Consider the following 17,812-nt stretch of genomic DNA (forward strand, 5'->3'; position numbering starts at 1 on the left):
TTACTATAATAACCTCATTAGATGAAAAAGCCCCACAAATAATTAACAGTATACATTAATTTATAAAACAGATTTACTTAAAAATATAATTACGATTTTTATATAACACTATAAAGGATCTGCAAATACTTTCTAGTATAATCTGATTTTGAATTTATAAAAGCAATCATTTATTAAATTATAGTAAAAAGCAGGATACATCATCATCTTTCTCCTTATCCTACTTCCATAGTGTTGCAATAAGTTTTTGTCCTCCACATAACTCTATCATATGTCATCTCAGTCACTCTCTTTTTGATAATGTCACCTTTCACGCAATCCATCCATCTCTTTCTGATACGTCATACTAATATTATAAATGTGAAAGTTTAGATGGATGGATAGGTGTCTCCATAACTAAGAATCTTGATGACATTTGACACTGATGTAATACAATCTGAAAGAACACATAAGCTATTTACAAAGTTTTACTTTAATTCAGTGTGAACAGAATTGCAGGACAAAGCCAGTATTATATAATAATTAACTACATCAATGTCTTTGTGTTTTCTACCTTTGTTACACTATGAGTCATCACCAATATAACTTGAGCTCTCAATTACACATGAATGCACACAGTTAATGTTACAAGGCGAAGTTCATTAGTGTTGATTACATTTTAATTATAATCATTGTTTTTTTATCTGTAACTTGTAAATGACTTTTGAATAAGTACAAAAATTGATTCTTAATATATTCCTTATGCTCTTAAATAAAATAATAAATTCTATCTAGTTCTCTGGAAAGAAGATTAGTTACTCTATCACTATATTAATCTGTACTATTATTATAAAGAGGAAAGATTTGTATTTTTGATATTGAAATACATCAAAAACTATTGTGCCGATTTCTAAAATCGTTTCACCATTAAATAGCTACATTATCAGGTGAAGTGGCGACCAACAGCTAGTATAAAACAAAGTCGCTTACAGCTGTCTGTCCGTATGCATGCAACTGATTTTCATGCAGTATTCTTCAATAGATAGTGATAGAAAGGAAGATTTATATGTGAAATATAGAAATACTAATAATTTCTGACGTAAATGCATTTTCATATCAACATTAGACCTATACGAAGCCAGGGTAATTTAATTCCCTTTCTCTTGACCACCTTCTTATAAGGAGAGGATGGGAAGGGGCAGTGGATTTGACAGAGAGACGCATAGGAAGGGGAAATGTCTCTGTTGGATAAGGATAGGCACCGCATCTGCAATTGCGGATGTCTATGGGCAGCGGTCACTACGCCATTTTAGCGGAATCAGGTGGCCGCTTGCTTATTTGCCACCTTATGTTATAAAAAAAAATGGTTGCTAGTTAATTATAATAATTTTCCTTTGTTATAGTGCATCTTCATAATCTGGTGCTATCTGCCCACTGACTTCAATGGCTCCTTGATCATCTACCACCGCATCCTTCGCCCCTACTACCAGAAGCACCATAACAAGATTGACGATCTGGCCAACTCTGGTATGTTATTTACCTTTATTATACCACGACCACACAGAAAACAGGCGTGAAGTGGAAGCAATTCCGCGTTTCGTCTGATGAGTGTGGTGCCGTAGGCCTAATTTTAGTTCCTTTCCCTTTCCACCCTTTTCTTAAGAGGAAAGGATGGGAAGTAAAAGTGGATTTAACGGTGGAGGAGACACATAGGAAGGGGAAATGTCATCTTGATGTGTGTCTCCTCCTCCATCAATGAAGGGTAGGCAACGCATCTGCAATTGGGGATGTTTATGGGCAGCAGTCGCTTTCCATTTCAGTGGATTCAGGTGGCCGCTTGCTTGTTTGCCACCTTATATTATAAAAAAAAATTCTTTATACCATTTAAGTTGCCTCCAATGTAAATAATTTTATCTTGTAGGATAAATACTGTTTACTTTGGATATTGTTGATTACTCCATATGTTATTTTTTTAATCTAGAAGAATTTGGATACAGTTATTTACATAGGAGTCATTGACATGACTATCTTTTTGCATGATTAAAAGGCTGAGGATCTGCCTTGCATTATTTTATCTATCCGATTTTTATTTCAACCCTAGATCGATTTATTGGAATGGGTATAGAATTACTTTTAAGTCATTTCAAGTAATATAAAACTCAACAAACTACTCATATGTGCATTGAGACATGACATTTGCAATATAAGTAAAATTGCTGATTCATGTGACCTAGTAACATAGAATATACCAAGCAATTCAAGGAAGTATAAACGAAATAAATTGAAATTATTTTTTGTAATTGTAAATTTCTAGTTATTTCTAGTAATTGATTAATTCCGATATTTTATTACTTGTTTTTTCTACTAGTATATAAAAAAATGTTGATTGTTGAGTTTTATATTTATTGTTTTACTAGTTGGTGAATATAAAAATATGGGTATGGTGATTTAAAAAAAACGTTAGAAATATGTGGATATGACAATATTTTTTTTCGTCAAAAAATGTAATAATCTTTTATACTCGATGGTTTGATGTTACTGTTTTTAGACCCTTTGAAAAAGATAATAAAGGACGCCAATAAACATATGGATAAGACTCTCAAAGCTTTCAGCAAAAAACTCGATGAGTTGCACAATGATTAGATTTTTTGCTACTAAAGTCATGGTTGGGGAGAGTTTGGTAAGGTAACAATAGATTAGTCTTATGCTTTGCATGGGAAAGGGCACATGCAAGTATATTGGTGGGAATCTATCCATATACAAGTTGAAGTTGTTACATAATTTTTCTGCCGTTATACTTGTTTTTATTGCTTGCCTGTTTTGTATAGGGGCTTGCTAAATTCACATACACACATACTAAGTAAAAATACAATAACATCTATGTTAAATGTAGATTATTTGGGATAATAAATGAATCTCACAGTTTTACAGATAATTTATACACTTCCTTTCTAAATAGCATTGTTTATATTTTATTTTAAAATTCCATGTTTGTTTTGTTTGTCCACAATTATAAAATAAGTAACAATAGGCATATGTATCTACGAATTTTATGATATACATCCCTGTATCATAAGGATTTTTCCATACTACAACTAATTACCACGGTTTTTAGCATATTTTAAAGCAATACATTTTCCTTGTGTTTAACATTATTTTTCCCTTTAGCCTTTTAGTCATATCTACATGTTTTTAACGAATTTATTTGAGGGTTTTGCACCTGTTTCTTTTTTTCCTTTACTATTTTAAAAGTTTTCTATATATTTTGAATTTCAATTCGTCTACAGATCTCCTATTTTTATTGTTTGTCTACCGAAATTATCAATTTATAGACAAAATGTGTTTTTATACTATTTCTTTTTTAATTTTCCACATGGACAGAAAAATCACGATTACAGGTAGATAACGTCCATCAGTTGGTGCATGATGTCAATAAAAAAATGAGCATTTCCATGAAAAGGTTGACTTCACCGTAATTTTTGTCTTGTATGTTATTTTTTTTTAAATATTATTGGTAATTTGAGTATAAATACATCGTATTTTGCTGGTAATTAAATTATAGTTACGTATATTTTTTGTGTTCATTAAATATTAAAAAAGATTGCACCATCTTTTTTATTAGCTACATTTTTTGATTATTTATTTATTGGGCAACCTCTATGTACCTAATGTTTGTCAACATAATTCCATATTTTTTAGTTTTGTTAACGGTACCTGCATAATTTATTTGTTTTGGGTATGTAGTTTTGTTTGTTTTTGTCCTATTTAACGATGGGTATAACCTTTTTTAGGTAAACAAGATTAGAGCACTTTCACACACATCCATCGACATGTAAGTAAACACCAATGGACGGTCAACTTAAAATTTTTTCATTGACAAGATAAAAAAATGATTTTATCCTATTTCTATGCTTGAACTAAAATGGAATGTGGATTAACACATTTATAGAAATAATCGAAATGAAAAAATATAGACTTTAATTTACTAATGCCCGGTTTTAATTGCTTTTAACCATTTGTTAGTGTTAATGGTTCGATAACATCATGAACTGTTTCCGAACTACATAACATGAGTCTTACTCTTTTGAAATTAGGTTCAGCCTAACATTAATAAATCAATTGGTAAATGAAATAAATGGGTACATCAGAAACCTAGCTTAAGAGTAAATGAACTGTTGTTTCGTCTTGTACTCGTAGATGCTCACTTTTGATTTTGTCATTCATGTTAAAACTTTGAAAAAAAAAATCTAGTACATGCGTTATTTAGTTCAAAAATCGACGTCTGTGTCGAAAAAAATTGATATTACCTTTGCATGATTTTTTATGTTGTTTGTTTGTAAAATAATAGTAAATTTACGTGTTTTGTCTGCTACCAATTTATTTCAACAAATCGTAATATTGCGTAACGCAAAAATCATCCTGCAAGTAATGATGAGTCATTTTTTTATCTTAACTCATTAGTCACGCTTTCCATAGATAACTAATGTATACAATTAACCAATCATAGATAAAATTAACCTTATATCTGGCAAGGAATATCATTTTGTTGTTTTTATTGTGAAACTAAATTTTTTTTCTGTAGACAAAAAAATAAGGTGTCATTAAGTTTTCGGCGATTCGTAATTCCGTACGATAGCTGTGCAACATTTTGTGTCTGAGTAAAGAGTTGCTAAGGCAAAGGTACCCTTTAGATTAAGGGCCTGTCCCACCAATGGCTGATAGGGGCTCAGATAGCCTTTAATGGATGTCACTGATAAGGTAAAATCCGATATTTCCTCCACATATTTTATACGTTGGATTATCAGACAATTTACAATTTGGTGGGACAAGCCCTAAATCTTGTAACGAAACTAAGTCTAAAAATGTAAAAAAAAATCTTGGTAAAAGTTTATTTTTTTGTTGTTATCGAGTATTGTTTGCAACTTATTTTTATTAAATTTCATTTAAGTCGTACAATGACTTACATAACTGTATATTTTAGTATTGCTGATATCAGCAAAAATAAAGACTGACCTTTTTAAACTGAATTGCGAATTACATTGGAATGCTCTGTCGACACTTTCACTTGATGTTGCTTACCAACATATTAAAAATCGAAGGACAAAATTACAATGCTTGTTAAATTTAAGAAATATAACTTTAAAAAATTAAAGTTGTATTTAAATAATATTATGAGGGAAAAAAATACTTTAGATTTTTTATTTTAGTTTTTTTGAGCATAAACTCTAGATTCCTCTGAATATTCTACCAAAGATTTGTCAAAATCCGCCAATAGATTTAACAATACAAATAACACATTTTTTTCTAATAATTTTATCATCTACTTAGAGATTTCATTTAACTGTAATAGATAGTGTAAATATTAGTACAAACCAGTTATTTTCATTAGATTGATTATATTAGACATTTTGTATGGAACAATAATTTTTTTTGATAGTTGCACCAACTGTGGATGTATTCAGATCTTATTGCTTTAAAAAATAAAACTACTCGGAAACAATTATTATGAAGAGCCAAATAAAACTTTAAAAAAATCTACACACCTTCATAAACTTCCTCATTCATGTAATCCTTAAAAATACTTAAAAAGCGAGGTGATTTCCTGCCAGATATAAGTTCAAAAGCTTGTAAACCTTGTAGTTTTAATGCAGTATTATGTACATATGTTATGGTGACTGTCTTATATGCTTTACTAAGTAACTAAAAGTAGTTTCATAAGAAACTTAGCTTAGTTTTAATCTTGCATGCGTTTTTGTAAATGTTGCATATAATTCATTAAATAACTATTAATCTAATTTTTCTAAAATTTTCTGTTTGATAATTTGTGTTTTTTTTCTTTTTCAGCAAATCGCTTTGTATCTGAAGTCGTTGGGAAGAACAAATAAAACCTTTTTTTTTTCTAATAAAATCTGCAAGCAAAAGTACAAATCTTTACACTCTCCTTTTATATGAGCTTTTGTCACTGTATTTGACTGCTCGTATGTGTAATCTGTGGTTATTAAAAAAACATAAAATAGTTCATATTTCAAATTAAGGTTTTCTCCAATTTTGTAATTTTTTAAGTGTTTTAATCCAAAATTAAAATACTAGTTAAGTTTGATAAATTCGTAAATAAAAGCCAAGTGGTCTTTTCAGTTTAATTTTTAAATATTAATGTATTTTACAAACTTATGTAACGAAAAGACCTTAAAACAACCTAAATTTTTTTAGTATTATCATAAATTTTGACATGGCAACTTCGAAATTATCGGAATTAGGTTATTTGAAACATTTATATGCCTTTCCTAGTTATAAATTTCTTAGTATTGTTTTCTTCTATTATGTTAAAATAAGATCTTCAAATATTTAGATTAATTAAGTGGAAATTGGTTAGGTCATATTCCACATACTTTTATTTTGTTTTAGAACAATTTCTTTGAATTTCTTTTATTGCTGTTTTCTCAATCAAGTAGTTTTGCTCAAGGGATGTTTCTATTTCTCTGTTGGTTTGATATTTTGTTACATTGAAAAGACATTGTTGTGTATTTTTTAAATAAAGGGCAGATTTTTCCCGCCAGCTTTGAGTGTTGCTATACCTAGAAATTTAAGTAATGCATTTAATGTTTGGAAATTGACATCTGTCAAATGATAGAGGACAAAGATTATGAAATCGGGACGTTTTGTGACAAAAATCATGTGACGTATTGTCTATGCTTTAATGTAAACGTTAGTGTGCCTTTGGCAATGTTAGCCAGCGTTTTGTATTCACTCAAATATTTGTCATTTTCTTTTTCACAAAATAAAGAGGAATTCATTGTGTATTTGATGTTGTTTTATTTTAAAATATCCCAATTCTGAAACCTTGTTGAAACAAGGCTATATAATAAAACACATTTCCATCCCTCTTATGCTCGCTGTATTGATATAAGAAATATATATCTTTTCCTTCATTACTTACTTTTATAATATCTCATTATTCCTAGAAAAAAGTAAGCAATTTAAAAAGAAAAAAAAATATAAACATATATCACAAACTCAGAGAGAGTGAGTTTCAAACAGAAAATCATAGAAGAAATAATTAGTTCTAAGTAAAATAATATTTATCGTTATACATTTTGTAAACCGAATAAATGTAAATGTATAATACAAATTGCTTTATTTGCTTTTTGTGCTGGAATTTTATGTTTTCTAGTCACAAAATTTATTATTTTTACATTTATGACGATTTTGACAAAAGGTCTAAACCGTGAAGCTTGCTTTATTAATAAAACATTTTTGACACAAGTTTAGTTGTCTTTTTTAAAGGGGTAGTGCAATATGTTAAAAGGAAAATAAAACATCCAGCTTCTTTGTTTCTAAAACTATATTTTTAATATACAAATATTTGGTAACTTATAAGTTAAACTATTCAGCCTTAGCCTCTGCGGCTGCTGCTTCTTTCTGTTTCTCTAAATTCTCCTTCACTGTTCTTCTATTTCTCCATGCGGTCATATATGAGCGAGGATGGATTGGAAAGAAACCGGAAAGACCTAAAAACAAATTACGAATATGAAGTGTTGATTTTTTTGAAGCAATGTCGGGTGTCAATTACATTTTTAAAATCGTTTTTTATATTATAGCATGCAAATTATAGTGTGGCAAACAAGCAAGTGGACAGAATCCACCGACCACTAACTATAGACATCCACAGCTGCAGATGAGTTTGCCTACTCTAAAGCAACAGAGGAGACGCACATAAAGAGGATATTTCCCCTTCCCATGCGTCTCCTGAGTCAAATCCACTTTCCCTTTCCATTCTTTCTTATTAGAAAAAGGACTAAAATTGTACTTTATGGAGGTAAAATCATTTAGGTATGTTTTTTATAATTTTTAGTTTCTATTAAATAGAATTGTACTTTGTACTGGATGAAGAGAACAAGAAAATTTAATCAAACCAAAAACATTATGAAACACATCACGGGTTGGTGAATATTTTATTATTGAATTTTAAGTTAAAGAATTTTATTTATTTGTTACTTTTTGCATAAATATAAGTATAACATATAAACTTAATTAACTACAGCTTCTGACAGTTGTGGTACTCACTGTCCATAGCTACTTCAACAAACATTTGAAAAACATAGATGTCACAGACAGTCCATTGTGCAGTGTGCAAGGTGGAAGAAGAAACTGTGTCAAATGTCATACAACACTGCCCAGCAGTGACTGAACTCAGGGTTAGGTATCTCGGTTAGCTGAGATTGCTCCTGGAGATCACCAGCAATATAAAGGGTTTGTTGGTGTTCTGCGGAGAGCTGGGTTGGCTGGAGTAATCGATTCCCTGTTTTCCCGCAAAATACGCGCTGGTCGTGGAGTTGCGGAAACTGTAGCCTCTACTACTACTAACACTACTACAATATGTATATTAAAACTAAGCCAAAGGAGTATCAGTAATTTCTTACAGTCAACCAGCGGCACAGGACAATCTAGACAGACATAATAATAAATCTTACCAAGTAATTCAGCTACAGGTGTGGTCACATGGGCTCCTTGGCCAAGCCAGAACTTCATTCTTTCCAGATTTAAGGCAACCAGTTTTTCATTCTTGAAATTAGGCATTGGATCATATGAACCAAGTTGCTCTATCACTGGTTGGCTGTTCAGTCTTCTACGCTGAAAATCAAAGATAAAAAAAAACTTTATAGTATTTGGCAACAAACAAGAAAATTGTCACTGAAATTATGGTCAGAGAAAAGTGAACACTGCCCATGTCTATAGGCTATGGTAACTACTAGATGTCTATGTTTACAGATGAATGCCTACCTTCCTTCAACAAAGAAGAGTATGTATGCAACTAGGATATTTGATATTTCCGTCACCCATGCTAATCTCTGCTGCCTAATTCACTTCCTCTTAACATCCTACCCTTATACAAAATAGGTGGGAAGGGGAATAGGACTAAATTCAAGCTTAAGTTGGTTGTAATGCTGAATATAGCTCTCTCTTGCATTTTAAACAGTACAGTATTATCATGATTAATTCTCCGAATGATAAAGCAAAATACAATAGACCAAGAGACCTTAAAATTAACTGGCATTATATTAAAATAGTTAAATCTTTATAAATAATTTGTATGCCTTCTGCAGAATTCCAAAATTACCTTCTAACATTGAGAAAAAGTATGTAATAGTTGGAAATCAAGCAATATACCCTGAACTTGTATTAGAAAGCATCAGAAGCCGCGCGTTTATTGATGTTATTATTGTAATTAAATAATAAAACTGCTAAAACTTACATGGGTAACAGATATATGGAAGAAAGGTCTATTAGTACATCCTTGACGGATTAACCGAATGGATTTTGCAGCTCTCGCAAAATATTTACCAGTTCCACTCGCTGGCGGAAGAGGCATTGTTAACTTTAATAAAGTTATGACGAATTATTAAATAATATTTTCAATCATATGCGTTAATCTTTTTGACAGATATTGACAATTATTTGACAGATAACCTTAAACCCCTAAAAAAAAAAATAACAACGTTCAGAAACGCAATTTATTTATTTTTAACTTATAAAGGCAAACTTTTTTTTTAGGCCGTTACAATTATTAAACAAAATAGTTTTTAATAAGTAAACTCTAAAACAAAAGTTTTAAAACAATAAAACATTTTTTCTATGTTTAAAATCGAAGACTACAAACATTATGCTTTGACAGTACTTCAAACAAACGGTCGTTTAATAAGTATAATAAGTGTAGGCATGTTTCACAGGGAAATCCCCGAAGTCCATTATTACGTTCTACCCTACTGGAAATTGCTGAAAATTTTGAGTGTTTAGTGTAGTAAATTAATTTTGCAAAATTGTGATGTAACGTGAGCAACTCGATATTGTGTATGACAATCAGGTAAATTGAATTTATCTTCTTTTCTTTCTAATTGACTTTTATCATTTGGTATCAATCAATTCATTTGAATTATAACTGTTATGATTACTGATGTAGATATTGGCAACTATTATTCCATTACACGATTATTTTTTGTTTTTGTCGCCCAACTCTTAAACATATGAACTTTGGTTGGCTGGTTATAGGGCCGCTTTTGGAACAGACCAATTTTTATTGCTAAGCTCTATTCATGGTCTACAAACTAAGTCTACAGTAGACAAGGATTTTGAGAAGCACATGTATATACAACGGATGTAATAATATTACAATAATGAAGGATATAAGAAAGACATAATGGTAGCTTCTAAAAATATCGTGGTTTTGCTGCCTAGGTGAACCTGTAAATGCTTCTTTAGAATAAATAAGAAGTTCACAATAAAAATATAATCTATATGGGATAAAGCCATGTTTGAAGGAAGCCATATTGTACAGAAATTGTCTTTAAAAATATTTATTTTCATATTCGTATGAAAGGGCTCGTTTAGTATACAAGACATGGACAATTAAATGCACTTCTGTATCTCAGAGTGGTAGGAACAAATTACGTATATTTGTGTGACAAGAACGGGACATCTCTCATTTCATCGTGAACGTATATCGATAAAAATGTAAAATAGAACATCCCTAGCCTCTTCCCGATTGCAACCCGCTATGACCGACATAACTTCGACCTTACTACAGACAGAGATGTGAATATATGAAACACATACGAGTGAAGAGTACAAACGATGTAAGTAGGTCACGGGATAAAAAGCGTCTTGAAGTGACATTCTTAGATTTAAAGCGCTACATCGCTGTAAATTTCGGGAGAAATAGGAAGCTGAGTCCGTATTCTAAAAATAGACTCAATTAATAAGAAAATTCACTTAGAGATTTCCTTGTTTTAATCTACAAAGAGATAATGGTAATGGCTTTTAAGACTATAATAATATTACTCAATTTAAAGGATTTGTAATAGTAGAGAAACAATTTGACTTTATTTTAACCTATATTTTTCTATCTTAACTTAATTTAAAGTTTCAAGTTGGTTTAAAAGATTTTGCATTTGATTCACTAACTTCAAAAAACAATAGATGCAAGGAATATAAATGAGGTCAGATCAGATCACATTTTTAGAAAAACCATCAATATGATAGTCTTCAAAGGCAACGATAAACTTAATTTGCAGTGTTTTCATAAATAATCTTCATTGAAATTTTAATTAAAATCCAACTAAGAAAAAAGATTAACTACTTATGATGTTCAGGTCTTTTAACATTGCGTAAATCTGAGGTAGAGACATTAGATAACAAGCGGTGGACTTACTACTCTGTTACGATGATTACGAGAGCAGTAAAAAAATGTCAGTGCCCTACACCCTATTTCGGATTTATTCAATTAACCGCAACCGTATCCGCGCGGTCGCTTCAGCGGCTGGAGGCGTTTGTGGCGCATGCGCGAGCGGCCGCGATCGATCCGCGCGCCGCCCGCCGCCGCCCGCCAGTGTCCGCGCGGCCGTCACGCAGTGCACAATGCGCTCCCACTGACGCGGGGGCAACACGTCAAGCTGTATCTCCGCGAGTACGCCGGGGAGGACGAGCGGCCGCCGTGCCGGGAGGACTGGCGCCGGCAGGAGTGGTCCGGCACGCGGAGCCGCCTGCCGCAGGTGGACCGCAGCCCCTCCCGCCGGAGCCCGTACCTCGCGCGCGATGACGAGCCCTCGCCGGCACCCGACGAGCGCGGCCGCTCGGCGTCCGCGGGCGCGCACCACCGCGCTCGCCCGCGCCCGCTCCGGTACCAGTCCCTGGAGCGAGACTACGACCGCTCTTACGCGCCCCCGCCCCCGCCTGAAGATGACTACTACCGCCGTGAACCGCCGCCGCTTTTCCTCGGCGAGCTGCAATCACAGAATTCGGACCTCCAGCGGGAGCTCGGTAACCTCAAGAAGGAGCTGGAACTGACCAACCAGAAGCTCGGCTCCAGCATGCATAGCATAAAGACCTTCTGGAGCCCCGAGTTGAAGAAGGAGCGGGCGCTGCGTAAGGAGGAGAGCGCCAAGTACAGTCTCATCAATGACCAACTCAAGCTGCTTAACCAAGAAAACCAAGTACGTTATTTTATTAAAACTATACTTTTTCCTTTCCCCACATTCCTTTCAACCTTCTCACCTTCATGTATTTCCCTTCGAGTCTCATTTATGAAAGTAGGATCACTTCAACCAAGTCTCCCATTTTCCTAGTTTTATTAAATTTTTTAAGGTTATCCGGTGTACTTTATTTTTTTTCAGAAAAAGGCGTTTTGATGAATCATTACAATTATTTTAATATCTACAACTACGTGACCAAGTTACTATCCAGCATACGTAACCTTATTCAACAATTGTCCGTACATTTGCAGTTACTAGTCGTCCTACGCATGCTTGAAATCTATTCAAACTTCTCATAGATCAATGGAGCTACATTCATGAACGTCTATCTCTTTCTGTTCACATTTTAACAGAAATTTATTGTTGAAATTAAAATCTTCACTCTCTGTTCGACAAGTGAATATTTTAATTCATTTGTTTCTGACAATATAAATTGTTCATTTTATGACGATACGCTTTGATGTCTCGACTTTAATGCTTCTCTACAACGAGGTAAAATGACATCATTGGGATCTATCCTAATCAAATAAGACAGTTAAATTACGTAAGCCAGTTCGGTGTAAACGAATTACAAGATCAAAATGGTCCAGTTATCCTTAACCCATATAAATCATTATAAAGAGGACAATGTTCCTAATAGCTTAAAACGACGTAAGAATTGAACAATCAGCGGATTTTTCCTGATTGCATCTACATATAAAAACCATGGCAAAAGGGTTATAACAAGGAATAAGTCCTAAAGACAACTGCACTTAGAGTTTAATAATCACATAAGGCAACTTAGTATCAGGAATTTACTCTCAGAGATTGGAGTAACTAGTTACAGCAGAATTTTACACCAAAAATACAAATTATACTTTTAAATGCATAAGAATATGTATTTTAACTGGAACTTTTTTAAACGTTCCATCTATACAACGTTACAAGTATCCGTCGCATACAAAAAAAATGTAAACCACCCAATGAGCATGTGTAGGTTTTACACAAACCAAATAATGGACCTTAAGCAAAAGATCTCATTGTATATGCAGAAATTTATGGATAAATGAATGTTTTTAGATCTGCATAACGGCTCAAAGAAACCCGATGAAATTAGACACAGATGTAGAACATAGTCTGTAAGAACATATAGGCTACTTTTTTATTAAGTTGGTAATAAATACATTTCTTTCTCTATGAATGAGAAGACCAGTTCAATTTCAAACTTTAATTTTTATGTTCTCAATACAAACTTACGTAACGGACAAATGAGCACAAGGAAATGGGGACGAGTAATTTCTTGAATAGACATTTAACGCTCGATAAACTTGATGTTAAACCAAATACCATTGTTTAAGAAGAAAACCAGTCTTATACAGTCTATGATGAAGCATATAAATCTTGCTACGAGATTTGAACCATAGTTAAGCCAGTAGCTTTATCATAATTAAAAAAAAATGATTCACGCGCTACCTACAAAATACTAAGAAACGTGGAAATCCATCGTTAAGCCTTTGGTATTTCAACCTTTCTTCTTTGTTTCCTGATGATGCCTGTAGATAGATTTCTAGTTTCCCTTCCTATCACCTACCACTGTGACATTGGCTGGTTGGAAAGCTTATCATTCCATCAAATAAATAAAAAAAATGATTGTCCTTTTTGTAGCATATTAAAAAGCAAAAATTCGTTCTCGATTCGTTTAGGCTTCGTCTTCAATTGACGTTTAATTCCATTCTCTTATTTCATATTAAAAACATTCGAAGTATATCAAAGGGATAATGATCCTTAAATTTTTTTAAGCTTAAAATGTAAAATAGATATAAAAATCTTCGAGTAAGACCGTAATAATGGTAGCCCCTTTAGACCCAGCCTAGATATTCGACTGGCAATCATCGTGTACACGGATAAAGAGCTAAAAATCCACGAGTAATTACATTTTTCGCAATAGCAATCGTTAAATTAAAACAGAGTGAATTTCATTGTTGAAAATAAAATTCATAATTCGCGAAATAAAATATTCAACGACTTTTAAATGTGGCTTTACGGTTGGAGGGTAGGCGTAGAAAATTCCATCTTTAGAACGCGCGTATAATTTACTCGCTTTGCGTAATTATTTCTGTTATCTAATTAATTTCTAAGTTTAAGAACAATGAATGCTACTTCTTATTTGCTCTAGTTAAGTTTTTTTTTTAGTTAGCTTAGATCTTTTAGTTAACAAACCTAAAAATCTGCAAAGTTTCAATTGCTTTTACATTTCATGTTTAGGTATCAAGTAATAACAAGCTTAAAATGACGTAATTTCTTAAAATAACGATAGATTTTTCAAAAAAAAAAAATATTTTCTTTTTATCCTAAAATAGACAAAAAGCTGAGAAATTATCTGTTGTTAAAATTTACTTTCAAAGTTCCTTTTTCTCTGTGTCTCCCGCGACTTCGTTCGGAGTTAAAAAAAATGATTAAACAGCTTACATTTTCTTCCATACTATGTCCACATTTATGCCAAATTTCATAGAGATTCCTTCAGTAGTTTACGAGATACCTAACAAACATCCATCATTACACGTACATACTTTCGCGTTAATGATGTTAGTAAAATTACTTAATATAAGTATTATCCAGATATATTGTATATAAATACCTGATTCTTTTTGATCATAATAAAGTAGATAATAAATTGTGATCCTTCCTTACAAGTAATATAATAACCTCCAAAATGAACCATCGTAATCCAATTGATACGAAAATCGTCGGATTTCTTCAGGAAATTGAATAGGAAATTGATTGTTACGTCATCCCGGTTTTTTCGTCAATCATCAAGATTTATTCAAAAATGTTCTACTAATAAGGTTAATTAATATTCGAAATAAAGATAAATGACATGACATGACAAAAAATTCAACTGGAGACAACAAAAAAGGAAAATATGCCTTAAGTTTTACAACTCGTATCATCTGGCATATAAATGGGATATTTTTGTTCTAAATTTTGTTGCCAAAGAGCGTTGGCATCGTATCAGTACATTTAAATCATCCTTAATATGCGACCTCATTTGGCAATCCTTAATAAATAGCTGAGCAGATAGCAGACGGGTAGGCGCCACTAGGGATACCCTGTCAGCCTTGATTACGATTCGAGACCTAATTCGGAATTAGGTTAGATTTCAATCGATGAGTTGATTTATTTTTCAACAATAAATAAAAAAAAATACAGTGAAATACTGCTAACTACCGAAATTATTACTCAATTATTGTATTCACAGCATATTTTTGAATCATTATTTATTTAATAAAAACATAGATATATATTTTCACGCTATTAAACTTAGGGCGTAAATAAATTGGAAAAAACCTTAATATGGGAAAGGGACCATAAACTACAAGCTACCAACATCAAGGAAGCATGATTGCCATGGTACGGTAATTGTTATCCAATGTCAAAGGCCTTCGTTGTCATTTGTGCATTTGAATTATGACATTGCAATTAAGAATTTGACAAATGTAAACAGCGAAATAAAGTTTTTATAATTTCATGCGGATAAAACCGTAAGAGACCAGCCAGTTATTTTTATAAATTCGATGCGTTGTTTGCTGATGCCAGAAATTTTAAACTGTATTTCCAAAAATAACTTCAATTTACGAATTTTGAATAAAAGCATGCCAATTATAAACAAATTTTTACCAACAGTTGCCAAAACATAACCACGTTCAGAAATAACACTATTTATCATAAATAACATGTATTTGGTTTAATCTCGTTAAGTCCGTATTACCTCGTCATTTCTACAAAAGGCAACGCTAGGGGCAGCTATGAGATCGGAAGTGCCTCATTAAAAATGGAAGGTGCGAAAGAGTTGCTAGTATTGTTAAACTTTGAATCATTTACGTAAAAATCGATCCTTTGGTTTGCTACTTCTGGCTTTAATTGGATTATTTTGTGTATTTTAACCTACTAGAGTAAAGGAAACATTCTCTGCCTTTTAGACAGGCTACGCATCTGTACATCTTTGGGCGGTTCGCTAGTTTGGCCAATTATGGTGGTCTCTTGCTGGTTTGCTACTATAAAAATCTCGTCTCTGGTTTTCACCAACAATTCTATAAACATCTGATTTTAGGATATGCAAGTATTTCAGTTAAACTGAAGGTGACCGAATAAATCAAATAAACATAACGTAAAATGCTGCAAGTGTATCGCGCCTTTTTAACGTTGTGCCAAATCCCTTTGACAACATTTCTGATTGAATCCAGGCTTATTTTAAATTCCGTAATGATTTTTTTTAATTTAAAATTCGTTGGACTTTTTTGAAGGATCATTATCCCTTTGTTGTACTTCGAGAGTTCTTAATTTGAAATAAGAGAATGGAATAAAACGTCAATTGAAGACGAAGCCCGCCGAATGAAAAGCTAAACGAATCGTGAACGAATTTTTGCTTTTAAATCTGATACAAAAAGGACAGTCATAGTTTTAACATTTATTTAATGAAATGATAACCTTTAAAATGTAAACTTTTTATCTATATCTTAATTAAACGACTTTCCTACTTCTTTTTGTTTCCTTTTTAAGGAAAAATACAATGGGTTTTTTGGGCTAAATAACTGTTAATTGTTTCGACAAAAGAAATAATGCTAATTAAATAAATTTCCGAACGAAATTCTTAGTTTGGCGCCATGACGGCTGTCAGTTTTGGCGCGAAGCCAACGTACGTTCGGAAGCGCGGTCATAGCACCTGTTGACTGGACTATTGCTAAATGTTTTGAATAGCTAATGAGGGGTTTTAAAACGAACGCTTAGATAAAAACCTCTTTACTTTGTTAACTTAATTATATCGTACGTTCTTAGATTAAGTCACGAAAGACGGTCTTACTCCAACTTTTTTTTACTACAAGTTATAATTTTAGGTCCCTTTCGATTTTAAACTAGTAAAATAATTTTCAGAATGTGTTTATTTTGAAGGAAATTTTATCGTCTGTTTTTCAGACATTTTTTTAGATTATGATTTACTTTACGATGTTCAATTAAAAAAGCAAGGACAAGAGGGTGTGAGTGTCATGGGATTATGTTATTTAGTACGTGGTTATAATGTTTATTATCGCGTTAATTTGCTAATTATACGAATTAATTGCTTGAAAAATTTTATGAGGTTTATAAATTTAATGTCATGGACGATGGTTATCGGACCTCTCGCTCCCACGACTCACATTAGTAAGTATAATAACCTAACCTAAAAATATAAATCTGTTATGATTTTAAAAGTAAAAAAAGTGTATGTCACGTCATATTGTTTTTTTTTTTTAGTCTGAAGCCATTATCTTAATGTTGTTTTTAGATAATACATAAGTTTACTCACAAGGCAAGCGTTTTCGGCCATTTTTGATGGATGACTTGAAGCCCGATATCTTTGTTCTGTTAAAGAGCTCGGATGGATTTCATGGGGTTTGTTAAGTGCTAAATGAGTATGTAATAGTAAACATTTAAACCAATATTATAATAAAAATCATTATTCCTATTCTTATCTCAGTATTAAGGTATTAGCGAGAAACATTTTGGGTTATTTACAATGAAAGAAAATTATAAAAATAAATATAATTCATCTGTATCTATACATGTAATAAAATTGGAGTGTCTGTAAAATGAAAAGAAAAATTCCAGATTTCGGGAAAATGATATGCTTGCGTTGCTGATAGTGAAAATCGCATTAAAAAAAATTCTGTCCGTCTGTCTGTCTGTCCGCAAGCCGCGTTTGTTCCGAATAATCTCCGAAACGATCCGATCCGATTTTAACCGGACTTTCGATGAAGGGTAGCTGACACAGACGGACATATTATTTTACC

At 32.4% G+C, this 17,812-nt stretch overlaps 3 protein-coding genes across 6 annotated transcripts in view; 2 read left to right on the forward strand and 1 right to left on the reverse strand.

Annotated features, from left to right (window-relative positions):
- Positions 1-6,779, forward strand: part of LOC106110574 (receptor expression-enhancing protein 5-like) — an 8,761-nt gene extending 1,982 nt beyond the window's left edge. The window contains exons 3-6 of one of the 4 annotated variants that reach the window (XR_001226106.1): positions 1,383-1,506; positions 2,528-2,659; positions 3,771-3,811; positions 5,824-6,779. Coding sequence is in view for 3 of the 4 variants with exons in the window: in XM_013292450.1 (XP_013147904.1) it covers positions 1,383-1,506; positions 2,528-2,622 (219 nt within the window). In the remaining variant the exon portion in view is untranslated. The remainder of the gene's footprint in view (positions 1-1,382; positions 1,507-2,527; positions 2,660-3,770; positions 3,812-5,823) is intronic. The other 3 variants (XM_013292450.1, XM_013292453.1, XM_013292452.1) reach the window with 3 other exon arrangements.
- A 528-nt stretch (positions 6,780-7,307) lies between these two features.
- Positions 7,308-9,434, reverse strand: LOC106110542 (probable 28S ribosomal protein S16, mitochondrial). Its single transcript, XM_013292400.1, has 3 exons — positions 9,233-9,434; positions 8,451-8,610; positions 7,308-7,487 (listed from the first exon to the last, which is right to left on the reverse strand). The coding sequence occupies exons 1-3, from the start codon at positions 9,347-9,349 to the stop codon at positions 7,363-7,365; spliced, it is 402 nt and encodes a 133-aa protein (XP_013147854.1). The 5' UTR covers positions 9,350-9,434; the 3' UTR covers positions 7,308-7,362.
- A 2,325-nt stretch (positions 9,435-11,759) lies between these two features.
- LOC106110412 (trichohyalin-like) overlaps positions 11,760-17,812 on the forward strand; it is a 44,566-nt gene continuing 38,513 nt past the window's right edge. The window contains exon 1 of the mRNA XM_013292240.1: positions 11,760-11,966. Within this exon, the coding sequence (XP_013147694.1) occupies positions 11,844-11,966 (123 nt within the window). The 5' untranslated portion in view covers positions 11,760-11,843. The remainder of the gene's footprint in view (positions 11,967-17,812) is intronic.

Source organism: Papilio polytes, unplaced genomic scaffold (assembly GCF_000836215.1).
Source record: "Papilio polytes unplaced genomic scaffold, Ppol_1.0 DF824225.1, whole genome shotgun sequence".
Taxonomy (NCBI): domain Eukaryota; kingdom Metazoa; phylum Arthropoda; class Insecta; order Lepidoptera; family Papilionidae; genus Papilio; species Papilio polytes.